At 39.6% G+C, this 27,000-nt stretch overlaps 3 protein-coding genes across 3 annotated transcripts in view; 1 reads left to right on the top strand and 2 right to left on the bottom strand.

The window, feature by feature from the left end:
- The first annotated feature begins 16 nt into the window (after positions 1–16).
- syngr3a (synaptogyrin 3a) lies at positions 17–8,689 on the top strand. The gene is made up of 4 exons (XM_077539894.1): positions 17–235; positions 1,714–1,948; positions 2,151–2,296; positions 4,510–8,689. The coding sequence occupies exons 1-4, from the start codon at positions 134–136 to the stop codon at positions 4,720–4,722; spliced, it is 696 nt and encodes a 231-aa protein (XP_077396020.1). The 5' UTR covers positions 17–133; the 3' UTR covers positions 4,723–8,689.
- A 585-nt stretch (positions 8,690–9,274) lies between these two features.
- Positions 9,275–19,444, bottom strand: znf598 (zinc finger protein 598). Its single transcript, XM_077539883.1, has 12 exons — positions 19,048–19,444; positions 17,758–17,870; positions 17,491–17,620; positions 16,452–16,663; positions 16,153–16,370; positions 15,982–16,072; positions 14,739–14,926; positions 14,529–14,607; positions 13,632–14,446; positions 13,378–13,543; positions 13,143–13,290; positions 9,275–10,982 (listed from the first exon to the last, which is right to left on the bottom strand). Exons 1-12 carry the CDS (start codon positions 19,219–19,221, stop codon positions 10,599–10,601), a joined length of 2,718 nt encoding a protein of 905 aa, XP_077396009.1. The 5' UTR covers positions 19,222–19,444; the 3' UTR covers positions 9,275–10,598.
- Positions 19,445–25,312: 5,868 nt separating this feature from the next.
- Positions 25,313–27,000, bottom strand: part of slc25a17 (solute carrier family 25 member 17) — a 10,708-nt gene continuing 9,020 nt past the window's right edge. The window contains exon 9 of the mRNA XM_077539779.1: positions 25,313–25,619. Within this exon, the coding sequence (XP_077395905.1) occupies positions 25,466–25,619 (154 nt within the window). The 3' untranslated portion in view covers positions 25,313–25,465. The remainder of the gene's footprint in view (positions 25,620–27,000) is intronic.

Below are 27,000 nucleotides of genomic sequence, written 5' to 3'. Positions count from 1 at the left end.
CGCGTGACCGCTGCAGGAGGCGTGAGAGGGGCGCGCGCACGCAAGAGCTTCCCTGCAGCAGAGCTGGGCAGCGCGTGCCCCGGTGCCGCGAGGAGAGAGCGAGCGTCGAGGAGCGTTCACGGAACCAGAGAAGATGGACGGAGTGGGATCGTTCGGAGCGGGCCGCGCCGGGTCCTCTATCGACCCTATTAGCTTCGCCAAACAGCCACAGACCATCCTCAGAGCCTTGTCGTGGGTGAGAGATGTTCACTCCTATTTTAATATGATTAGTTACGCTGCTGCTGTTTGTGCGCGTGGGTTATCTCTGTTATCAAAGCTGCGCGAGCCTCGTGACGTGGTCCTTCTACAAATATCAACGATTATACCACGAACTATTGTAGTGTGAGAAAGGCGTGATAAATGTTCTGTTCCTGGGTGTGTTAATGCAGAGGATGAAACCAAGGCCCAGCATCGAGCGTCTGCCTTATTACAGATGTTCAGTAGACGCAAACGCAACATATCCACCTTTCAGTGTTTGTTTTTCTTTACTTATCCAGTAAACGTGCCATATATATTGAGCCAGTTGCATCCATATTCACGTTAAGCCTCATTATTTATAGCCTTTAAATTATCACTGCATCGTCTACACGCAAGCCATATTGTTGAGCAAAATTAGCTGCCGATTTGCCTCCAACGTCGTCGTCTGTCATCCCACCTGTGATTGGTCCGTGAACGTCTGCGCACGCACGCACGTAGGCCCACAAACTCGAGTAATTAGTGGCCTGACGTTTGAAAGGAAGCGTAACTTCAGGGTGACAAGCAGGTCTTCTCTTCTCCCTCCCCAACACGACCGAGGTGGGACTGGGAAGGTCTGTGACGTAACGGCGCCAAATGGGTGTAATTAGAAACGAGGGGGCGATTTGCTCCATATCTATCTATCTATCTATCTATCTATCTATCTATCTATCTATCTATCTATCTATCTATCTATCTATCTATCTATCTATCTATCTATCTATCTATCTATCCATCCATCCATCCATCCATGTTTCGTATCACAAAAACACAGTACAAACATGAACATATGTAGTGTATATCTTTATTGTTTACAATCAGTAACATTGAAATCATTTTAACAACGATATTTGTGATTTACAGGTGCATTGCTTCGCTGCAAAAGCGCTAAGTCACTCGAACCACTTGTGTATCTAAGCAGATTAGAAGCACACACGTGATTGTGGCTCCTACATTCTCGCTTTGTGTGTCCTTCCGCCATCATATGACCCACACCCCCATGTGGGTGAATGTGTGTGCGTCACATGGCCCTGTTCTGCCATCCGCTGTTACTCAAGTAACCAGTATGTGAAGGTGTGCGAAGAATAAAGACCGATTTATAAAGGAGAGTTGTTGATAATCATTAGGAGCCGACGATTAACCGTTATAGCTTTTGTGATAGTAACTTGTATCGCTCATTCTTTTCAAACACACACAACGCCTGAGGACCGTTTGATTCTGGAAAGGAAGCGAAGCATCAAACTGTCTGGTCAGTCGTAACAGAAAGGATGGAAATTAGGTTAATGTCTTTGGTATGAGACGTTCACTTGCAACACTGCCAAGTGTGTTTATCAAAGAGAGATGTGTTGACTGAAACTAATCAACAAATAATTTCTGTCTGTTTTACGAAAGAGAGAAGAATTAAGATCAGACAAAATAGCATTTCCTGTCCTTGTCCAGATCTTCTCGTTGGTGGTGTTCGCGTCCATCGTGAACGAAGGCTACGTCAACATAGGCAGCGAGCGTCTCTACTGCGTCTTTAACAAGAACGCGGACGCGTGCAATTACGGCGTGTTCGTGGGCCTGGTGGGTCTTCTGGCCTGCTCCTTCTTCATGCTGCTCGACTACAAATTCTCGTCCATCAGCTCCGTCAAAGACCGCAAGAAGGCCGTCATGCTTGAGATCGGCTTCTCAGGTGAGGATGTCTAAAATAGTTTGTGGTTCCCCCTTCACAAAGCTGTCCCACTTCCTTGTTTCTGATCAATGAAATGTCACAGTCGATGAGATGAGAGAGAATCGAAACCTTTCAAGTTTCAATGACGAAACGTCAGCTGATGAGCTCTTTCGACTGTGTGTTTCCCTCATTACAAAGCAGCTGTGTCTGTGTTTCCTGACAGGCTTCTGGGCCTTCTTGTACTTTGTAAGTTTCTGCTTCCTGGCCAACCAGTGGTCTCGAACAACGACCGCTGAGCTGCCCCTTAACCAGGGCGCTGACGCAGCTCGGGCTGCTATCGCCTTCTCTTTCTTCTCCATCATCACTTGGGTAAGAAAATGAAATCATGCAATGATCTCCAGCCACTGTCCTAATTGTTCATTTTAGCTGTATGGCAGCAGTGGATTCAATTCATCTCACTTCACAATAAGCAGCAGTTTGGCAAATACTCAACAATTCATTAAAATGAAGATTGTTTTTTTAAGCTGTTTATTGCAACTGCCAGTTGAAGTTTAAAGCCCAACAGATAATTTTACATAATGGGAAACTAAAGCCACATACTGGAAACACAGAATTCTGATTAACGTTGTCTTTCTGGAATAAGAATAAACTCACAGTGTGGGGGGAATATTACCCTCTGCTGGAGACCCAAATTGACATCACAACTACTCGCATGAATGTCATGTGACCAAAGCAGGTTGATTAGCAGACTCCCTGTAGAGAAGCAACGGCTATTTGAACATAAATGGTCGCTAATATAATCATATTCACAGACATACCTGTATCCTCCACACAAAAACGACTAATAGAACAGCATCTTGCTGAGTCATTCTTAGTAGTAGAAGTCAATTCTTGTTTGTGTTTGCATATGAGACTTCCACCCGGTAGTGTAGGATGACATATCAGAAGGGACAGTACAATGAAATGAACTTCAGCATTAGCTCATGAAAGTTTAAACCAAGTCAAACATTTAAATCCAATTTTTTTGACGGGCACATCAATATTTTTCAGGTGACATATCGTAGTTGTGTTAAATACAGCTCTATCCGCTATACTGCAGACATGATCATTGCTACATGATGCTAGCTTCCTGTTAGCTTCCCACGACAACTACCAGAACATTCCCCGACTGGCTTTGTTTACTTCCAGTGTTTGGCTGTGTTGCAATGTTGCGTAGTATAAATCCTTGATATGTTTTTTTTTTCTTTTGGCACTATCTGTGTTAGGGATGTGTACCAACACTAGGTATCATTATTAGGCCAATACCTGGCCTTAATTCAAGGTATCGGTACTCGTGGCGGAAGTCAATACCAGTGTTAGCAATTTTGTGGCCAATTCATGTAATTATATATATATATATATATATATATATATATATATATATATATATATATATATATATATATATATATATATATATATATATATATATATATATATATATATATATATATATATATATATGTGGGGGGTGCTGGAGCCTATCTCAGTAGGCATAGGCGGGGTACACCCTGAACTGGTTGCCAGCCAATCACAGGGCACACAGAGACAAACAACCATCCACACTCACAAGCACACTTAGGGACAATTCGGAGCGCCCAATTAACCTGCCATGCATGTCTTTGGAATGTGGGAGGAGACCGGAGAACCCGGAGAAGACCCACACAGGCACGGGGAGAACATGCAAACTCCACCCAGGAAGGCCGGAGCCTGGACTCGGGTTAAATGACATGATCGGGCACATGATTGTGACATCCCTACTAAACTTTCTATTTATGCTATTAGTATGTTTTTATGAAGTACACAATTCTAAAGTGCTATTTTCTCTTATTAGAAAATACAAACACAGACATATTCAGGGTTTTTTTTTGGGGGGGGGGGGGGGGGGGTAATAAGGAAATATAATTTGAGAGAGCTTGGTGTGGGAACCAATTAAACTTGTATTTCGAGGCACCACTGTGGATGTAAAATGTAAAAAAAAATATTTTACATAAAAATGTTTAATCTTAATGCCTTTTAACACAACAGCTGCTGTTCTCACACTGGAGCTTTTAGATTTGTGTAGAAATTTTGAAATTCACTTATGACTTCATTTTCCAAAACAACTTTTGTTTTCCAGTCTTGCTTTTGTTCAGTGTAGCTGCAATATGCCTTCAAAACAGACTCAGTCATCATGTACCATGATCGTTGATACTGGCAAGTGGTAATAATACTAGTGTGTAATGTACTTTTTTTTCTTTTTATTATATCACATGAACGTTTTCATTTCATAAGCTTTATTCACATATTGGCTGTTAGAAATCACATCAGAATGAGGAATCCACGTCAACTCAAGTTTAAGTTACCAAATATGGCTCCTTGCCCTTTTAAATAAAGGACACGAGTTTCATTAGTGGCTGCAAAGTAAAGCTAAACATCTTTTGAATACCAACAGTCAATTTCAGCACTCCCTACAATGTAGCGAAAAAAAATGAATGCAACAAATATTACATGACACTTGGCCCGGGGACCATACCCCAGTTAACATCCAATTGTGCTTCCAGGCTGGTCTTACGGTGCGTGCGGTGCAGAAGTACCTGCTGGGCACTGACATGACCCTGTTCACCTCAGACCACCTGGACGGCACAGCCCCCACCCAGCCATGCCCCTCCAACTCGCCAGGGGGAGGAGCCACCACCGAGTCCACAGACACCTACCAAAACCCTCCGTTTACAGAGAACAACGCGGCACCCACATACCAGGTTCCCATTTACTAGAAATGATACATCGAGAAAAAACAAACAAACAAAAAAAAGATGATGTGAGGGTAAGTCAAATCCAATTGTCGTAGTGGACTGAATTTTCAATGGTGGTACAAAAAAAACACAACATGCTGTTTTGTTTCCTCCTCTTGTTGTTTGCGTGAACATTCCAGATTTGTCTGCACTTTTCTAGACTCACTTTCATGCAGATTAGGATACAAATAATTTACAAAAAGAGCGAAAACAAAGAGGAGGAACCATAGAAGATGAGCTCATTTTGCAGTATTCACACACAAATAGGATATCAACTAGTAAAGCAGTATGACAAAAAAAAGCACCTTCACTTGAAATCAAAACTATTCCCTCTCATGCCAAACTGTTCTGGGGAATGTTTTTGTTGATTTCATTTCCATTTGTTTTCTTCTCTCGATGCAGTTAAACAGTGATCACGTGTATTGAATCTGCATGTTTCCAAATGTAGAGATAGCAACTGAAGTGCCATACTGTACTGACAGTGACTTAACTGAGTAGATTTACACAAGCCGAACATCATCATCATCACGACGACAATGTTTTTGTGACTAAGTGCAATATCTCACATTCTCATGCAGATTTCTGTGTACTATACTGTACTCTGGTGTCAGTAGAATACTATGCGGTGAATATAGAAAGTGAAACCACATCCTTGTCCAAAATATCTATGACATTTTGAAAACAAAACATTAATAATGTGACCTATAATCTATACAAATAAATCAATAAATAAATAAAAAAAGTTATTCATGTGTCTTACAAGCAAGTGTTGTCTTAAATATTTGAACATTGATTTTTAATTGGCTTATTGAACATTATATTCAGTGGGTATAAAAAGTCTCCGCACATCTGTTCATATTTCAGGTCTATATGGAATAAAAGAGACACACACAAAAAAAAAAAAAATCCACCATTTATGTGACCTTAACCTGTACTACAAAATCTCTGTGTGTAGGCTAATTGTTTGATGAAACCAAGTTATGTTGGCTGTAATTTCACAAGATTTGTTTGATGCAAACACAACATTGCTCATCACCAAAAAAAACATTGAGAGACGAGTTGAAGGGAATTATGAACGGTACAAAATATCAGTCAACGTTGGCAAAAAAAAAAAAAAAAAAACTTCAGGCTTCTGCTAGAGAGCAAAAAAAGAAAGAAAGAAAGAAAGAAAAGAAAGAAAGAAAGAAAGGTAGCTGACTCCCATTAAAATGAGTTAGATTTTAATTGGTTCATTCTGAACACAGCAGTTTTGAAATAATCATAAAAACCTGCCACTTGTATAGGCGTGTGTAGACTTTTTATATCTACCGGAAAGCAATTTAGTCCAGTAGTTCAATTTAAAAACAAATTTCGTGTTATCTATTTTCACTACCCACAAGTGAAAATTTTACAGATTTCGGTTTCTATATTGTTGATGATTACAGCGTATTAAAAAAAAATATATATCAAATAATCTAAATGATTGAAATATGACCACTGTGTTTATTGTATCTGTATAACATGAGTTTACTTTGGGGGTTTTTCTATGATATTTAAATATATGATTGACATGTACGAGTAGCCTACCAGTATATAGTGCCGTGTTTTCAATTGTAAAGCACTGGTTATATGTCACATTATATTTTGCAAAAAGTCCATATGGGTGTGTTCACTTTCTGTATATTCACCTTCAACCAATCGCAGGCTCTGCCTCAAATGACACACTTGATTCAGCTTTGAATTGTACTAACAAACCTCAGGCAAATTTGACTTGTAGGATTCTGAATCCAATTCAAGCTTTAAATAAGTATTTAGCCTCTTATTGTCATGCATGTAATGGTGAAATGCAACATATTGATCCCTGATTGTGTGAATTTCCGTACTACCAGGGAATGTAGGGGGTGTGTCATTTGAGACGGCGTCCTAGGTTGATTCTTGTCTCGAGTGAGTGGGGGAGAATCTTTTGTACGTCACGTGAGTTTCTGTTTACTTTTTAGAAGCTGCCAAACTGCCCTATGTTCTTATGAATCTTTTCTTCATTTTGAACACATTACTGCTGTCTGTTTACGGGGACTTGATTGAGGTCGGGGGAGAGGATGTCGTGTGATCACATGCCAAACTCCTCCTTATTTCGGCTTTTGGCGTTCTGTTGCCATGGTGATGAGGGAGAGGCTCAGTCGCTAAGGTGTGACCGCAACAGCCATGTTTGTATGCTTAAGTGTCTGAATGCGTTAAAAGTGTTGTTGTGTTAAAATTGTTTTCAAGAACAGGTTTTAGGACTGAGAAAGGACATTGCTACACTAAATGTTTGACCAAATCTAAGTTTTATTACAAGCAGCGTGTAACTTGCCTGTGCTGAATTTGCTCCCGTGCAACATCGCCCTCTGCTGAACAGAGCTGGTACAGATGCAAAGGGACAACCAGGGCTCTTTTTAAAAGTAACATCGAGTAATAGGAAAATGCATGATATTATTGTGTGAAACTAACACTGAAAAGTGAAACTCAACAGCCATGACTATAGCTGACAGCGCCCCCTATTTTTCCACTCATTTTACTAATAATTAGTAATAGATTGCGTATGAATGCGCACCATCCAAATAACCGCATGATGCTGCTGTGTACTGTAAGTTTCAGGGTGATGTTTTCTTTCCAGTAAGGCTCCTCGGAGAAAATGGGACAAAGAGTCTTTTAGTGCCACAGTTTGCTGACTCTTTATTCAATTTTAACATCATTGATGTCACAATCACAACAATTGAGTCCCAATGAAAGAAAATAATCAGAGGTTAAAATAATCAGTGATGTCAAAGATGCTCAAGAGGGCATTTTGCGAGATAAAGAGAAACTCAATGGCCTTCATTCACTAAATTGCAATGTTTCCTACTTCTAAGGATGATCAGACTGTTTACATACGATTCACCAAGCTGTAAGTGGGAAGTATATTTAAATGCTGATGCACGTTTTTAACTATTTCCTCAAATAATGGCCTCTAGTAACAGTGTACCCAACCTTTATTGCACCAAGACAAATAAAATACACACTAAATATTAAAGACCCTGTAAGAAAACAAAGACTGAGAACTATGTAGAACTGAATTGTGGAGATATATCATTAAATTCTTTTCACCCGTTCAGATGTTTTGGGTGTGGCTACAAAAGTGCCTAGTGATGCACCTGAGCTCGGGCATAAGTCTTCTTCCCGCACAATTGCAACATGCAGTTAGCTAGCTCGTTATGCCAGCATCCCGTTTCACATATTCCACTCATTTGGCCGCTTTAGAGCGCCTTGTTGTCAGCCGTGAGTGCACGTGTCAACCAGAGAAATGGGGAAGAGTCAGGAGAGGGATTTTGAGTGCCTCCCTCATCTGCAGTTGAAGAAAAAAAAAACAACCCTTGGCCACTATTTGCATACATATGATAAATTGATTTCCTTACTTTTCAAACAGATGTCAACATGTGCAGAGGTATGCAGCTTGAATTTATCCAACTTTGAGTCCTTCCAAGTTCGTTTTCATGCCCACATAGGAAGGAAATCAATTTGGAAGCCAACATAGAGGCAGTAGAGCGATGTAAAGTGTGGCTGGGGGTGATTAATGGTCGGGTCAGGTTGTATTGTTCCCTTTTCTGTCCGTCAGTGTAGTAGACTACAAAAAAAAGAAAAAAAAAAAGTCCAACATTCGCTGTGTTTTGTGCTCTGGCCCATGTACACTGCTCTAGTGTTGATTGTACAATTCCGTATGTTTTTTAATTAAGTAAATGGAACATGTATGTGATGATGTCCAGGGTCTGGTTCGTCCTGTACTCCTTATAAAGAAAAAAAAAATCTCTATACATGATAAATGATTATGAACTAGAATGCACTCTTATTCAGAAATATGTTCAGCACTCCTAAATGGGTCATGGACACAAAAATTAAAGTATGTGATCATGCCGTAGTTTTGTTGGACCGAGATATAATAAAAGTGATGTGTATATGCTGGTGCTGTTAATTGTGAGGGTTCCAGTATAATTCTTTGCATGGATGTTACAATTTTTTCCCCCTCCATCACATTGATGATGGAATTGAAAAGCCCATGAACAAGTGAGTTTTCATTTTAGCGTGCTGCCCTTTTATGATGTCCGAGTTTATTTCTTCTTGTTTTGACAGTGTTCAACTTTTTCTGTGTAACACAAAAAAAAAAAAAAGAAAAGAAAAAAAAGAAAAAAAAGAAAAACGCTGTGTACAGACAAGTGTCTATTTCCTGAATGTCTCTGGACTGCAGTCTGAGCATCACTCGCGATTAAAAAAAATAAAAATGATAAGACATGGTTTTAGTCCTTCATGTTTTTGCCCTTCTTTTCCCGAATCAAATTCAATTGGTGCATAAATAGTAATAATTGAGCAGCCACAACATTGATGCAGTATTAGCGAAATTGAATACAAGACATATCCAGAGAACAAAATGTTTAAAATACATTTATGTACTGTCTGTTGGGAATAAATTAATACAATTCCAAAGAATGCGAATTTAGCTTGTCACTGGAAAAAAATAAAAATAAACAAAACAAAAACACGAACATACATGTGAAAGTAAGGGCTTTATTGGAGCCAAACAGAAAATAGAAACAGCAGCAGCTGTATGATGTAAAGACAGAGTACATGTGGTTTGTCATCAATTCATTCAGTTTGACACGCAGCACTGCAAGCTGAATGTCCTGAGAGAAGATAAACACAAACAAGCCCACCAGCACAAATGTGCTCGGAGGGGAGTTAGTGTGTGTCACAGTCCCAAGTTGAACTACAACATTTTTACACATTTAAAACCAGGAGGCCGAAATAAAAATGTGCTAGTTATTTAACCTACTTTTTCAAAACTTAAGTGTACAATTTAAACAGAAAAGAAACTATCCAAAAAGTTCATTTGATTTTGTTAATATTTAAATATTAGAAATCTGGTCCAACCTGGCCCTTTGTTTTAATTAATCAGTTAGAGGAGTTCACAATTTCAAAAACAAAAAACAAAAAAACCCAGCGGGGGTTGGGGCAAATTGTTGTCATTGGCCCCATGTTGTGTTTGAGGAAAAATAAGCAATCAGAAACAGTAGGCTTGACTTACAAGGTGTCAATCATAAGTCACGCACTTGCGGGAAGACCCCCACGGCTTCACGACAAAAAAAAAAAAAAAAAAAAAAACACCCTCTCAAACCGCACACTTAATTACAAATAAGGTGCTTTTCTGGATGAACACGTACGTCACCCTGAGGTGGGGGGTATGCCTGCTGCAACTGTATTCACAAATGTGCAACAAATGATCACAATGTCACACCGTGTCTCTGGTTGGTTGTTTTTCCTCAGGCGCGGTGAATTCTGTATCAAATCAGACAGCCGATTTATCATGCACTACTGTCAACTGAACTAATAAGTGTTTTTTTCCACAATTGCTAACTCCCCCTTTAAGTATCTGAACAGAATTAAAATAATTATTTGTACTAAATTAATTCTGCACAGTCACAACTCAATGGAGCTCAACAGCTACATAAACACAATGAGATAAATAATATCATTTAGAAGTGATTTCCTTTTTGCACCAGGCATCTTGATGTGAAACTGAATTATCATCAACTGTCATGTTAGAAGGAATTCCTCGAGTGGGGACGGGAGGGGCTTTTCAGGAGCAACGGATTCTTCAAGTAGCTCGTCAGGTTGCATCTTCCCTCTTCTTGAAATGAAGCAACGGCAGCGGGCGCACACTGCCAACAGCCCAGTTGGAAAGTAGCTTGAGACGCCATTTTACCCGATACACATTTGAATGTAACGTTCATCAGGAAAGCACGTTGTTCCCCTTTTGAGCCGCGATGCTGGCAGCTGCCGACAAAGAGTCATCAACGGGGCACTCAACGGGGCTAGCTGATGATTCGGCTAATGGACTGCAGCGAAGGGAACTCGTCATCCTCCTTCATGTGCAGCGTCTTGTGGGAGTTGAAATCCTTGGGGGCGAGCACCTGTCTGCACGTGGGGCACACCTGGCAGTCCAGCTCGGCGGCGTTAGCGTTCGCCTGCGTGCCGGGCGTCTGCCAAGCGTTTTTCTTGTTCTTGCTTTTCTTGCCTCCGCCTTCTCCGGTTCCAGACTGTTTCTCCCAAGCCTTGCAGTCCCCGTGCGCCGTCAGGAGCTCCTGCTGCTTGACGGTGTCCGGCAGCAGCACCAGCAGCTCGTTGAAGATGCGGTTGAAGTCGTCACCCAGCAAGTCTTTGCAGCTGCGGTGATACTGGGCTGCTGATAGGACCCCCTGGAAACGGATGGAGAGTGTCACAAAATGCATGTAACAGTGGCGTGGAGACCATCACAATCCATTCGGGAAAACTGCTGTATCAGAATTTTGACGCGAGGTAGTTTTGCTTCACCTATACAACTCTACAAGAAGGGGGGGGGGGAAAAAAAAAAAAAAAAAAAAAAAAAAAGCTTGTGCGAGAGCTGAACGGGCTCATTTTCATTTGATTTTCTATACACTGTAAAAACCAAAACTTTAATTCAGTTTTGAATTAATGTATTAGTTTAAAAGGTATTTAAAGGGATACTTCACTTATTTAGCCCATTATAGCAATAAAAAGTTAATATTTTGTCCATAATTAATTTGATACTTCCCTTATTTTTCACGTACAATTAGTACCTTTAAGAACACATTTTGCAACTTGCCGTCAACTGAAAATGACATCACAAGGGCTCAGGTAATCAATCACAGCTCACCTGTTTTCTAGGTTTGGTCATGTGACATTCACAAGCTGAACTGTGATTGGTTACTTGAGCCCTTGTGATGTCATTTTCAGTCGACAGCAAGTTGCAAAATGTGTTTTTAAAGGTACTAATTGTACATGAAAAATAATGAAAATATCAAATTTATTGTAGGCAAAATAATGTTTGACTGCCAAAAATAGCTAAATAAGTAAAGTGTCTCTTTAATATAATTGTATTTATGATTTTGTGGCAATTATTTAATTAAAATTTAAATAATACTGTTTGGGAATAAAATCCACTCAGTTAAATAGAACATAAGCATAAATAATAAACTGTTGCTTTAGTCTTCGTATATAAGATAGCTGTGCTTTCTAGGACATAGTTATTTACTGTATAGATTTAATTTATTGTATATATTAAATTCACATGTACAATTAAATATTTTTATAAGTACTATTTACACATTTAGAATGTATATATTTTTCATATCAGCTAAATATTTTTGTTTAGGTTTTAATTAATTCCTTTTTGGTTCTCAATAATAATAATATTGCTTGTAATCCGTTGACTCATTTTATTTGAGCAGGTCTGGTGCTTTTTTGTTACAGTGTACACACAAGGGGGAAAAAAATGAGTCAAATCAGATTTTTGTAGAAAAACATCTTTAGATTTTAATGCCATTTTGCTCAGGCCAAATTCAGAGTAAAATAACAGAAAAGAAAAAAATGTAACCTTAGAATGTTTAACTGTCTCTCATCATTAAAGAGTCATAAGTGTGAAAATAAGTTTAATTAATAGTGATACAAAAATAAATGCGTAGTCACCCTTATGCTTGATGACAAAGAAGAAGCAAGTATAAAGAAATGTAGCAGAAGGAGTTGCCTCACAATGTTCATTTCATTCTTCTTTAATGATTAGTGTCAACTAGGGGTGTTAAAAAAATCGATTCGGCGATATATCGCGATACTACATCGCGCGATTCTCGAATCGATTCAATAATCGGCAGAATCGATTTTTTTTTTTTTTTTTTTTTTTTTAGGATTCACACCTTGAGCATGGAAGAATGTTATATGAACGGCACATTAAGCCTTAGTATTTTTATTTTAATGCTGTTCAAACATGAAACAGATTACAACCTCTATAAGACTGAAATTTCAGATAAATAAATAATACATTTTCATATAAATCTTACACTCTACAAGCTTACTGATTAGTATTTTCTAAATATGAATGAAAAAAAATCGCAACAATCGACTTATAAATTCGTATCGGGATTAATCGGTATCGAATCGTGACCATTCGTATCGGGATTAATCGGTATCGAATCGAATCGTGACCTGTGAATCGTGATACGAATCGAATCGTCAGGTACTAGGCAATTCACACCCCTAGTGTCAACCATATTGTACTTAGCATGGCAGAGCACGTATGCATCATTTTCCTGCTATTCAACAAGGTGGCAGTTTATAGCCTACGCCTTCAAATTCACTTAAATTGAACATGTACATGGGTTGCATGATTAAAATGTGTTCAACTAATATATTGGCCATGTTGGGCAGAAACCTCCTATGCCCAAATTTGTTCTATTGCATATCCTATAAACGTTATTGTATATGCAAACCTATATTTACATACTCCCTCCTCCCCCAGTGTTGTACTTGAATTTTGAAGTGTTCAAAATCAAAATATATATTCCTTGATTTTTACTACCTACCTGTCTGAATTGTGCTGAGTAGTTCTTGAACTGATTGAACTTGGACTCATCATCATGGAGGTACTTCCTAATGGACTGGATCAGCTCCAGGTTCCTTTGATGGAAGTCGTCTGGAACCAGGTAATCACTGTTTGAAGTTTTAGGGAGGCTGTCGGAGAGATGAAACAATGAATGTACTGTAAGTCTCCTAAAAATCAAGATGTGATGAAGCCTAAAAAGTGTGGGTGGGGCTTACAGGTTTACTGCCAAAGGCGGGGTCTCCACCACATTACTGTTGAGGGGGATCCCCGTGAAGCCTGGAGGGGGCTTAGTAGCCAAGAGTCCCAGGCCAGGTGGAGGTGGGGGAATTGAGGAGGATGGAGGAGGTGTTGATGACTTAGCTGGGAAGGAGCTCTTGAAGCCTGCGGGACACAATGCTCAGTCTTACTATCAGCAACAAGCCCGATAGACTCGGTTTCTTTTGAAAGCAGGCATACAAATATGACATACCTGGAGGTGGCTTCTTAGTCTTGAGGGCGGGGAAGTCTTCCTCGAGATCTCCACGAGCATCCGTGTTGGGCTGTGGCGATGCCGTGACCGCCTCCTTACTAATGACCGGTTTCTCCTTGAAGCCATTAACAAATCGGCTCAGTGCCCCCACGCTGCTCCTCGTCTTTTCAGGAACATTCTCCTTTTGAGCGTTGGTTTCCACCGAAAGCGTCTTTGCAGGTGCCGGCGTGCCGGACGGTGAAGCGTTCGAAGGAGAGGCTGTGTTCTTTTGTTTTTTCTTTTTGCCGGCTTTAGTGCTGGGGGGGTCAGCGCCGGCGGTCGCGGTCGAAGGTTTGCCGTCACGTCCTTTAACTGTAAGCAGGGACGATATGTCCAGCATGGTGGGTACCGAGCGGAACTGCTGCTGCGTCATTCCGCCGCTCTCGTCGTCGGAGGAAGGCGGCGAGCATATGGGGGCGACTTTTAACTTGTCCCCAACTTTCTTTTTCCTCCTTGGCAAACAGCTTGAGGAGATCAGGGGTCGGAGGGCAGGGATTGCTGAGGAGATTGAAGGGGGAGGCCTGGAAGAAGGAGGGGGCGGGGCCGGAGCAGTGTGAGTCGACCACGCAGAGTTCTTGCCCATTGCAGACGTGAGGGGACGGATTTTGGACACCAGAGCAGGGAAATCATCCTCTTGAAAAGAAGACGACTTCTTTGGTTGGGCGGGATAAGATGGCGTCATGGGGGATGCGACATTCACTACTGACAGGCTGGGGAATTCAGCTTCCTTCAGAGTTCTGGGAGATGACGGAACCACCGGTGAAGAAGATTTCACACTGCACATACACAAGCCAAAAAACATTTGAATCAATTTCATTTTTTGTGGTGTTCCGTTTGTGCCGTGTTGCGTTTGATTACATGACAGGTGGTGCAGCAGCTCCCAATGCTGGAAAGTCATCTTCCTCCTCCAACGGATTTAAACTCCTCATGGTCCTTACTGCAAAAAAAGGGGTCAACAAAAGCATTATAGCTACTGCTGGTGATGGCCAGTCCCGAAATGTCAACATTGAGCTGCATGCAGTACAATCTCAATTTCAGAGTGAATTCAACACAAATGATATTGCTCACCTGGAGGTTTGCTTGTTGGTTTGATTGGTCCAGTCCTAGGATTCGGCTCTTCTGATTCAGTTCTCTCAGGCCTCTCTTCTCTGTAGTACTTGGGAGCACTCCTTTCCAGCGTGGCCATTCGATCCTCTTGTCTATGCGTTTTCATTGACGTCCGCATAACAGTTGTCACCTCTCGGTCCTCTTCTTCACTGCACAGACAAGCATGTGACAAAAAAACAACCTCATGAATGACTGGAATTCGGCTTAATGGCAGCAAAAGAACATATTAGGAACGAGGTTATTTTAGTGAATGAAAACTAACAAAAAAAAAAAAAAATTAAATTAAAATTCTATTTACAATTTCGGTAAAATAAATAAAAACAAATGTTTAAAAAAAAAAAGAAAGAAAACTAACTACATTTTATGTTTACAAAACTAACTAAAACTATAGTGAAAATGTCCCTTTGTTTTAGTCTTTGATTTGATTTAATGCATGAGTCTTTAGGGATGATTTTAAATGTGATTTTAGGTATATTTATTTCGATATTAACCGGAATAAGGATGTTTGCAAGTGTGGCACACAGAAGTGAAGTCATCTAGTAGCAGCCAATAAAAAAAAGCACCTTCAGATAATATTATAATTAATGTGGTAACGTCATTATTTTTTATATACATTTAATACCTTTAAAAAGTAATTTTTCTACTTGTTGTGGACTGATGATGACATCACCTGTGCTGAGGCAGTAGATAATGACCAATCATAGCTCAGTTTACTGACCGAACTCATAAAACAGGTGAGCCATGATTGGCCATTACCTACTTCCTCAGCACAGGTGATGTCATCACCAGTTGACAGCAAGTAGAAAAATTACCTTTAAAAGGTATCAATTGTACATGAAAAATAATGAAGTTATCAAATTCATTCTGGACAAAATATTAACTTTTCACTGCTGAAAATTGTTCAATGAGTCAAGTATCCCTTTAAATATTGTGCAAATTAGTAATACATATTGTTCTTCTAAAAACCAAAACTAATACTGAAACTAATAAACTAAAACTAAGCATTTTTTAAATAAAAAGCATTTATAGTAAAAACTAATAGAACAACTCCGAGAATTAATTAAAACTAACTAAATTTTAAAAACTAAACTCAAAATGAAATAAAAACTAACTAAAATAAAAATTCCAAAACTATAATAACCTTGACTGGGATGAGGCAAAAACACTTGAGATTGCCACTTTATTGTTCCTTTTAAAAACTCACCAAGAGTAGCGCCAGCTCTTCTGCCCCAACTGAGGCCTTCCCCTTCCTCCTCGGTGACGAACTTCCTCATAATCCTCCCCTGTCACCATACCTGATCAAAACACATTACTCCCATTTGACTTGATACACTGGCGACAGATCCATTTGCATGGCAATAATGCGGGATCAAACCTTCATTTCTCCTATGTTGTCTTGGAGCCAAGCTGAACTGCAGGTCGATGTGGCGGTTTTGGCGGGCCTCGGCACGGCTCTTGCTGTGCGCCGAAGCCTTGTGTGCCTTGTAGTCGATCTCGGTGCGGAAGGCATGGATGAACTTCTCGCTGGCACACAGGCCCTCTTCGCACAGGTAGTGACTTTGTCTGAAGTGCTCGCTCAAGTACTGGTAATCACTGTTGACACAGCATTTTTCACGACAGGATTTTAGTCACAAAAAAATGTGCACACTTCATGGCCATGTGTTGCTGTCGCACCTATAATATTCCTGGGAGCCGTCAACGTCACAGAAGTGGCAGAAGTAGTGGTCCTTTCGCAGGTGTTTGAGCAGTTCGTCATTGTCAAGGTAGCGGTCGTCGCAGAATTTACAGAGCGGGTGTCCTCTGTGACTGGTGTCATCTGGGTCTCCGTACGCTCGATGGCGCGCCAGTTCTTTGCGGTTGTACCACTTCCGTTCATGGGAAAAAATCTGGAGGGAGAAGTTTGGGATTGATTCGTAGCATGGGATATAAATACAAATAAACATTTTTACACCTGACTGTCAAAAACAATCTGATCCGATATCTTATTAATAGCAGTATTTTACAATTTGTCATGTGTTGTTTCACCGATAATACAACTTTTTTTTTTTTTTTTTTAATAATAGGCAAAGCATTCTTGCTTCTAGCTGTTATTTTCCACTCCCAGTTGAAGTTTACTGTAAAACTAGTGAAAAAAACCCAAAGAATTACACTTCAAGTATGCACTCGCTTAATGTGACACACCACAGGCAGAGTCACAAAAATTTGCTGTTATGGTAATTATAAACTTTCAGAAAACACTAATCCTCTACTATGATCCATCTGCATGTAATGCACGTCACAACACATTATACTGTGTAATGAAGTATTGCCCTCATTTATAGAACCAGGATACTAAAGGAAATTATGTTAAAACAAACATAGATTAGCAGATGACTAAATGCTACGAACACGGTAATTTAGTGCCAAACAGTATGTTGAGTACATATATGTACTCAAGTAAAACTGTTTTAAAGGGGAGTGTAGTTGCTCTACACAATGGAAACTGGGAACACTAACAAAATTTGAGATCTGAAGCTCCATTATAAAAACATAAAATGTAAACATGTTCTAAACAAAACAGTGACCAAAAGTACTTATGTTTAATACGTTCAACCAATAATCAAATGGTGAAACACAAGCAATTGAAAGTTTCATTTGCTTGTTTCTGTTTCTTTTTGTTTGTGATGTTTCAAAAAAGCAGCTACTGGCAATGAGCTAGCAAGGGTCACGATACCTTCAGATGCTTTGTGCAAAGCTTGCAACAGAAAAGCTCATGCTGTTTCCTCATGTGTTGCTCCAGCTCCACAAACTTGGAGAAGACCTTAGCTTCAGAACAGCAAGGACACTGTGGCAACAGCAGGTGCCTGGGAAAACACAAATATAGGAATGAACCACCACTTAAATGATGTCTAATGGAAAAGGTCTTGTACAATTTTCACTTAAAATGAAGATAGCCACATACAACATCATTATCAGTCTAAACTAAAGTAACATAGCTGACCTGTACTGAGCATGGATCTTCTCATCAGCAAAATAAATGTCATGCTTCTTGTCACAGGGGAACTGCTGATGTGGCAGAGAAGAAAAGGTCTCTGCAGACTTCACAAACACCACCTGAGAACAACATTGAGGTAAGCACATTAACATTTACTCTTAATGTGAAATTTTTATTGTCATGTCACAAATTGATGCAATTGTTCTAAGCTGTTACCGGAAATGCCACTCCACTTAAGATACTGTATTGTGTAGAAATTCAACATTTGAGGTCTTTTGTCTATTCTACCCCTTCTTAGATTTAACCTGTTTCAAAGACTGAGAGCGCTTGAGCCTGCCTCCATAACCTGTAACTGTTTTATCTAACTTGTATGAGATTTTAAACTGTTTAAACTATAACTTGTTGCTGCTAGGAATCCATTTAAAGAGTTTAAAACAAAAAAAATCTAAATAGAACATTCTCGTTTATATAAAGGTTAACAATGATAGAACATTAGACGAAACGTGGTACAAAACAAGCCCAGCAGAGGTAGGAAATGGTCCCCACTGCAAAACGTTGAGGTGGGAGTATTACACATGGGGACGCTTCAGTTCATTTGGAATTGTGAATCTTGTCAAGGTGGAAGGAATCCCGAAGAAAGAAGTATATTTGACGATCTTGGAGGAACAACTCAAACAGAGAGAAGCAAAGCCGTCCCTAATAATTATGTGCTTGAGTGTATACGTGTAAACTGTAGCCTAAGCCGTGTGTTAAAAGGACAGTGGAATAGTACACTACAGTTGAAAGCAGGCGTTATAGTAAAATATGTGTGGATGGACGTTCTGGTATGACATTGTGATTATCCAGCGAGGGCTTAAAGTCCATGTACTGTATGTAGCTGAATGAATAGCGACAGAGGAGAAACGAAGTGACAGGTACACAGATTGGTAGCCGGTTATCCATTAACACACATAAACGCCATGTATGTTTGGTTAGACAGTCAACACATCTTCCGCATACAATAAAGATACACAAGCAGAGATTTGGCTGTCATTGTCAGTCGCGATATTAGGCAAGAAGCTAGTTTGGCCACACAACAAATAGCTAGCAGGTTAACATGAATGACTTGTGACTGTTGTCTACGTAAATTGTGTACTGCTTTTTTTCCGCCGTGGTGAATAAGATCCCAATGAGATTTTTTTTTCTCTCCCATTATTTTTAAACAGAGGTTTTAAAATATCCACTCGCATAATGTTCGCGGCCTAGGTAGCACGGCCAAGCGGCGTCCTCGAACCACAATAACGTGGAAATCCGCACCTTGTCGAGCTCCTCCCGGCAGACGGCGCAGTACCTCTGCTCGCATAGCACTCTCATTTTGGTGGAGCAGCGAAAACACACCGGGTGGTCGCATTTTCCGAAGGCGAAGATGTCGATATCTTGGCAGCAGAGAACACAGTGCTTTTCAGTTTCCTTGGGGTTTATTGAATCCATGATGTTCCGAGTAAAAATGAGGAGAAATGCCCAATGGTTCCGTCCGCTGCCGCTGTAGTGCTTACGTAATTGTGAAAAGTCGAATGACGTGCCAAGCAACGGTTTACTTATGATCTGTATATCATGTGGATGAACTGTTACTAGCCCGCAGTAGTGGTGCTTTGCGCTATCATATTATGTGTGAATCTGCGCACGCTATTCCACGTGGGAGACATGCGGAATACGCCTTCGTCCGGGTTTGGGTAATTTGCTTTTATACAACTGGTCAAACAATTATGACGTAACGGCTATGAATTGCATTTGTCAAGACTCTAAGAGGCCGTTTCTCAATACGCATTCTTGTCCGGACTTACGTCCTCGTGATGTATTGACACGTCATCAGTCACAGCCCAAGTACTGTTTTTTTTTTTTTTTTTTTTTTTTTTTTTTTTTATTGTATAATGTATATTTTAAACAGATTATACAAAGAACTTGAGAACACTTCACACACAAGTCCAATTGCAAGTTTACGCAAAAAGCAATAGCATTGAATGGACGGAATACCCGGATGTTGTTCTTACTGCGAGCTTCCTGCTTGTGACGCATTGCCGTAACTGTACCACGTAACTAGATGTTATATAATTACCAGTACTATTTTAAAATATCATTTGAAATTAAATTATACATGTGATAATCCAATTTACGATTGAGGGGGGGAAGGTTCTGGAAAGATACCGGTGAGAGTTGCAGGTTTTGTTCTGATTCTTCTGAAATTGTGATGATGCATCTTATGTTAAAGTGTGCAGATCCCAAAAACATGCGAAGGAAATCAAGGTTGATTATATTTATTCCAAAACACATCTGCAAAAATACAATAGTACACTTGCAAATGAAAGGAAAGAGCTTGCAAACGGCAAGAATCAAAACCACCGAAACAAGAATTACCCCCCCCCCCCCCATTTTTCAAATGAGTTTTATTTTGAAATGCAACATCATATTTTGTTCAAAGTACTTTGGTTGGATACCTGGGGTTGTGTAGTGTCCTGTAGAACTGGTCTGGTTCTGGGATAACAACCATTAATTTTTAATGATTTTTTTAAATCAGCAATAATAGTCAAAATGTCCATTTTCAAAAGAGTTTTATTTTGAAATGCAACATCAGATTTTGTTTAAAGTACTTTGGTTGGATACCTGGGGTGGTATAGTGTCCCTTAGAACTGGTCTGGTCCTGGGATAAGAAACCATGAATTTGTAATGATTTTTTAAAATCAGCAATAATAGTTGAGATTTCATTTTTCAACTGAGTTTTATTTTGAAATGTAAGAGATTGTGTTCAAAGTACTTTGGTTGGAAACCTGGGGTGGTGTAGTGTCCCTTAGAACTGGTCTGGTCCTGGGATAACAAACCATGACTTTTTAATGATTTTTTGAAATCAGGGATTAATGTCTGAAAATCAATTTTTCAAATTTGTTTTATTTTGAAATGCAACATCAGATTTTGTTTAAAGTACTTTGGTTGGAAACCTGGGGTGGTGTAGTGTCCCTTAGAACTGGTCTGGTCCTGGGATAACAAACCATGAATTTTTAATGATTATTTTTTTTTAAAATCAGCAATAATAGTCGAGATTTCATTTTTCAAATGAGTTTTATTTTGAAATGCAACATCAGATTTTGTTCAAAGTACTTTGGTTGGATACCTGGGGTGGTGTATACTGGCACTTTTCCACCGTACCGGTTCCACACCGATTTTTGTCCCCGGATGTTAGTGTCTCCACGGGACTTTTTCGGGACCGAGCCGTTCCATTGTAACAGCTTTTTAGAACCCTTTTGACAGCGGTTCTGCAGCGCCGGTGTCGGTACCATATGTGTTCGGCCTGCCAGATCCATTCGGGGTCCTTCGCCTACAGATGACGTTACGCTACAGGATTGGCTGAGACGTTTTACGCTACAGGATTGGCTGAGATGTCGATGATTGTGATTGGTGAGGCAACTTTACAGTCGTTGGAGGGAAAACACAATTCGGAGGAGGTGAAACATGGACGCTTTTTACGAAGAAATGTATTATTTATCTAATGGGACTTGTCACAGCCGCACTACTGGATCAAACTGTTCGGCGACCCAAAAGGCAAGGATTCGTAACGCGTCAAAATCATTCATCAATCATCATCAATCAATTACATGTCACCGTGGCTATCCTAATGTATTAATCTCTGGTCTTCCCTTGTCTAGGATTAAAGGTTTGCTGTGAAACCATTTCAGACTTGTTTGTTGTTGTTTTGTGGATAAAGGAGGAAAATTCTGAACATATAAAGAAAAGTTGTGCATTCGTTCATTCATGTGTCATTCATTGATTTGTTAATGCATTTGACATCTTTAAAGAAAAAGTAAAATGTGCTACTGTAGTTGATTAAGTTAACTTATGAGTTTCTTAAGTATTAGGTTATAATAAATGTTTTGACTTTACGGTAGTAGTCCATTACCTTTGATTAATATTTATATCAATAGTCCATGAGACACACGTGCACACACATGCACGTTACAAATAAATTTGTAGTTACCTAATAACCTGAGGCTTAGTACCGAACATATTGGTGAGGAAATGTCACATCTCAGGCAATAATTGCATCATTTCATTATCATCATTATAGTAATTATTTTCTGCAATACGCACGACCCTCCACAACTCATAGTGCAGTGTCACCTCTGAGGAGACATTGGCAAGAAAATATTAAAGATGTAATTTATGGGCTGAGATTGCAAAGACGTAAATAAACCTAAGTATAAAAGCAGGATACTTTAAGATTGAATAAATAATGAAATAGATTGAAAAAATACATTAGATAAAATAAATATAAAAGAATGGAGGTCAAATAGCACATAAATGCAAAAAGTAAAACTAATATTTACTCAAATTAATTTACTGCGATGGGACGAAATATTGTCAGTTGACGTGCTAATGTGTTCCTATAATCATTACGACTGTTTTTGTGATGTATCAGCAAAATAAGGAAACCAAACCAACGTGGACACATTTGACACTGCTCGCTTGCTGTATTGACGTCATCGGCAAGCGCCTACCAGACGCGAAGGTTGTTTTAAAAAAAATAAAAAATACAAAATAAAAAAAAGACGCGAAGGTCCCCGAATGGATCTGGCAGGCCGAACACATATGGTACCAACACCGGTCGTCGGGGGACTTGACGTTACCTGTCGTCTGATTGGCCGACAGCAACGCCGCTGCCGCCGCAACAACGCCGTGGCACACGCCCATTTCCTTGTTTTAAAGGGATCGTTCGGATTTTCCTATAGACCCATAAGTCTTCTTTGTTGTGATTATAAAATATTAACTAAGTCGCTTGCAAATCGTTTAATCGATGTGATTCCAACACTTATTCACCATGATCAAACCGGTTTTATACCGGGTAGACAACCTTTCTTTAATGTGAGACGACTTTTTAAATATAATTTATTCTAACCATCTATCACAATCTCCTGAGGTAATTCTGTCACTTGACACTGAAAAGGCCTTTGATAGAATTGAATGGGTTTATCTACATGAAGTCATGAAGAAATTTGGATTTGGGGAAATATTTTGTAACTGGATTAGAATTCTATATAACAACCCTACGTCAGCTGTTAAAACAAATGGGCTAATATCAGCTTTTTTTCCCCGCTGCATAGAGGGACGCGCCAGGGCTGCTGTTTGTCACCATTCTTATTTGATTTAGCCATAGAACCTCTTGCTATTGCTATTAGGAGTGACACTAAAATCAGCGGCATTATGAGAGGAAACACGACTCATAAAATTGCACTATATGCGGATGACTTGCTTCTTTTTGTTGCCGATCCGTTAAAGTCCATACCTCACCTTTTGCATCTTTTGCAGACTTTTGGGCTACAAATTAAATTTAGGAAAAAGTTTATTATTCCCAATTAATGATGAAGGTAGAACATTGTCCTATGACTCCTTTCCTTTTAAAACTGAACACCAGGCCTTTAAATACCTAGGTATAAATGTAACTAGCTCATATGGCACACTTAAAGAACCAAACTTTGACAGTCTATTAGACCACACAACCGCGACCCTTGTGAGGAATAAGCGGTCAAGAAAATGGATGGATGGATGGATAGACCACACAAAGAAAGACCTGGAAAGGTGGTCAGGACTCCCAATCTCTCTGGCAGGCCGTATTAATGCTGTTAAGATGACGATATTACCGAGATTTCTGTATTTGTTTTTGTCTATTCCTGTTGGGCTCCCGAAATATTTCTTTATTAATCTGGACAAGCATATCTCATCATTCATGTGGAATCATTCGTTAGCACGACTGAGGAGGATGTATTTGGAAAGGTCTAAGTCTGAAGGCGGATTGGGTCTCCCGAATTTTCTTTATTATTATTGGGCTGCAAACATTTCCAAATTGTCATACTGGGTTACAACATTTTCTAACAAAACTTGACCAGTATGGGCAACAATGGAACTTTCGTCACACTCCTCAGTCTCACTGATTTGTTTTGTGACTGCTCCACTGCCACTTTGTCGGAACTACGAAATTTTTTATAACCCTGTTGTTTTACACTCTGTTAGGATTTAGATACAGTTTTGTCAACATTTCAATGTTAATCGAATGGATGGCCTTTCTCCTTTGTCCCGTAACCATTCTTTTGCGCCTTCCCTGACAGATTCAAATTTTGCTGCCTGGCACCGACATGGATTGGTTTTCTTCTCGGATCTGTTCGATGAAAAGTCATTTTTGTCTTTTGAAATGCTTGTAAAGGAGCATAATATCCCAAAATCACACTTCTTCAGATACCTTCAAGTCCGTAGTTTTGCTTCTAAGCATTTCCACTCTTATCCCAAACCACCGGACAAACATTTTTCACATGATTTGCTAAACCTGAATCCCTGCAATAGTGGTATTATCTCCAAGACTTACAATCTAATTCGAAACATTGACCCTCCAATGCATACTAGAATTCGGGAGGCTTGGGAACAGGATTTGGGTATTACTTACGGATACAGTCTGGGCTACATGCATCACCAACATACATACATCATCTATTTGTGTAAGACACGGGCTGATACAATTTAAGATATTCTATAGGATTCATTATTCTAATGACAAACTGGCAAAAATATATCCAACTGTTCGCCCCATTTGTCCAAGGTGTGCTAACTCTCTAGGACACGTTTTGGTCCTGTCCTGTCCTTAAAGAATTCTGGCCCTCTATATTGACTGTCTGTCAGCTCGATGTGGTGTATTTCTCGAACCTAACCCTGTTACTGCCATTTTTGGGGTCATGCCGGAGGATACACTTGTTCCAAGTGCTCAAGGTAAAGCAGTGGCTTCCGGTAGCCTCATTGCACGTAGGCTAATTTTGATGAATTGGAAATCCAATAAGTGCCCACCTTTCAGGAATGGATACAGGAGGTGCTGTCTTTGCTCCAATTAGAAAAAAATCAACGTACATTGAAAGGGTCAGGTCATAGTTTTACAACTGTATGGTCCCTCTTTACTGAGTATGTGAAGGAGCTAGATTTGTAAACAGCCATATTCCTAATGTGGTGTCAATTGCCAACTTAGACCTTTTTGCTGAATGTTATTGAGATTGAAGCCTTTTTTTTTTTCCTCCTTTCCTCTTGGTACTTGGGGGGTGTGTGTGGGTTGTATGTTATGTTTGATATTTGGTGCAGAAGTTGTCTTTATATACTTGAAATTGATAAAAGTTTAAAAAAAAAAAAATCGGAATGGTCCACCCCCCACCACACAAACACAAATCCTTAATTAATTTATCAGTGTTGCCATTTTTAGCAGCTTTTTTTTTTGTTATACTATGCATATGCAGTACTTCTCTAACTTCAGCTTTACAGAAACCACATCTGCTGCGCAAGCAGTATTGGTTTTGGTAAAGACCGACCACACAGGAATGTATGAGATATTATAATAAACGTCATTACTGTTTTTCCCTGAAAGGACAAAAGTATACAGTAGGTCTCATTTGAGGTGTGGTGTTTTCTATTTCAGGAAATGTGCTAAAAGAACATCATTAATTATCCTCTATGTATGTTCACAGAAAATGAGGAATTCATGTAAACCATAATAAAAAGATCATTGAGAGGGTGGGTACCTTTATTGATCTGATGAGGGGTTTTTGGTCACCTTCACTCCAGATCATGTGATCTATGACAGGGTGGTTACAATCATACTGTATCGTAGTATTAAGTACTCTGAGTGAGCCAACGTCCAGGGCTTGGAAGCATCTTGCTATCGAGCGTGTTTGTGGTGGCTGCTCAATCCCATGACTCTGAAGGTGCAGCTGGATATCTTCTCATAGAGAAGGAACATGAGGGCTGCAGTCAGCACCGTCTGCAATAACTTGGCCTCCAGGCCTTTAAACAGGCCCAACAGACCAAACTTCCTATGGAAGCGGAAAATGTCAAAAATCATAGGGATACTCTATAAAACCAAGGAGGTCCTGAACATGAATTCACTATATACATTATATAATACATTATTATGACCATACTTGACCTATTGTGTGGAAATTTGGGGAAATGCATATAAAACAAATACCGACTCTGTTTTGAAATTGTAAAAAAGAGCCATAGGGATTATTAATCGATCAAAATATACAGAATCAACACATCCACTATTTATTAAATTAAATACAATGGAATTTTATGACTTGGTTGAGTTTAAAATAGCACAAATAATGTACAAAGTATACAATAATCTACTCTGCCACAGTACTCAAAAGTTGTTTGAAATTAGATACAGTCCTTATGATATGAGGGGTACAAGTGTGTACAAAAAAACCCAAAACAAGAACAAATATTAAAGGCACTGTCTGCCAGTTTCACTCTGGAAAAGGCACTTTTTAAATACAGGATTTAAACAATCAAACTACAGTGTTCCCTCGTTTTCCGCTGGGGTTAGGTTCCAAAAAATACCCGCAATAAATGAAATCCGCGAAGTAGTTAGCTTTGTTTTACAACTCTTATAAATGTTTTAAGGCTCTAAAATCCCCGACCGCACAATTTAGACACTTTTCTCATTGAGGCATTTACATGTTCTCACATTTCTCTCTTGTTCAAACTTTGACAATGTTCAAACCTTCATAAATTTTATAAAATGGGTATATTACTGTAAAAAAATATGCAAAATTGCACTTAAAAAAAATTCCGCGAGACCGCGAAAAGTGAACCGCGTTATAGTGAGGGAAGACTGTACTTCTCAATTTACAGATCAGGGCTTGTCTTCATTTCTGTTGGTGAGTTTGTCCTAAACCCGCACCCCCCCAGCCTGTATTTTACCATTTTGTGTTTGTTTTGTAAACAGCGGGACGTTTCTGTGAGTGTGAGAGTGAAAAAATAATAATAATCCGTGCGTGCTTTCAAATTGCCGCGGGAGTGACGTCACGCAGCTGACACGTTCGCCCGTCCCCGTTTGCGACACGCCACAACCCCGCTCTGCGATTGGCTGGAGGGTTGTAAACACTGTCTTTCCACAGAAACGTCCAGCTGTTTACAAAACAAACACAAAATGGTAAAATACAGGCTGGGGGGGTGGGGGTTTAGGACAAACTCACCAACAGAAATGAAGACAAGCCCTGATCTGTAAATTGAGAAGTAGTTTGATTGTTTAAATCCTGTATTTAAAAAGTGCCTTTTCCAGAGTGAAACTGGCAGACAGCGCCTTTAAGCAAAGGTGTGTCTCCGTTAAAGGAGTTAATTTGTGGAATAACTTGGGAACTGATCTGAAAAGATGTAATTCACTTGTTGAATTTAAAAAAAATGTTT

The sequence above is a fragment of the Festucalex cinctus genome, chromosome 1 (genome assembly GCF_051991245.1).
Source record: "Festucalex cinctus isolate MCC-2025b chromosome 1, RoL_Fcin_1.0, whole genome shotgun sequence".
NCBI classification, from domain to species: Eukaryota; Metazoa; Chordata; class Actinopteri; order Syngnathiformes; family Syngnathidae; genus Festucalex; species Festucalex cinctus.
This window is presented reverse-complemented; position numbering and strand designations above follow the sequence as displayed.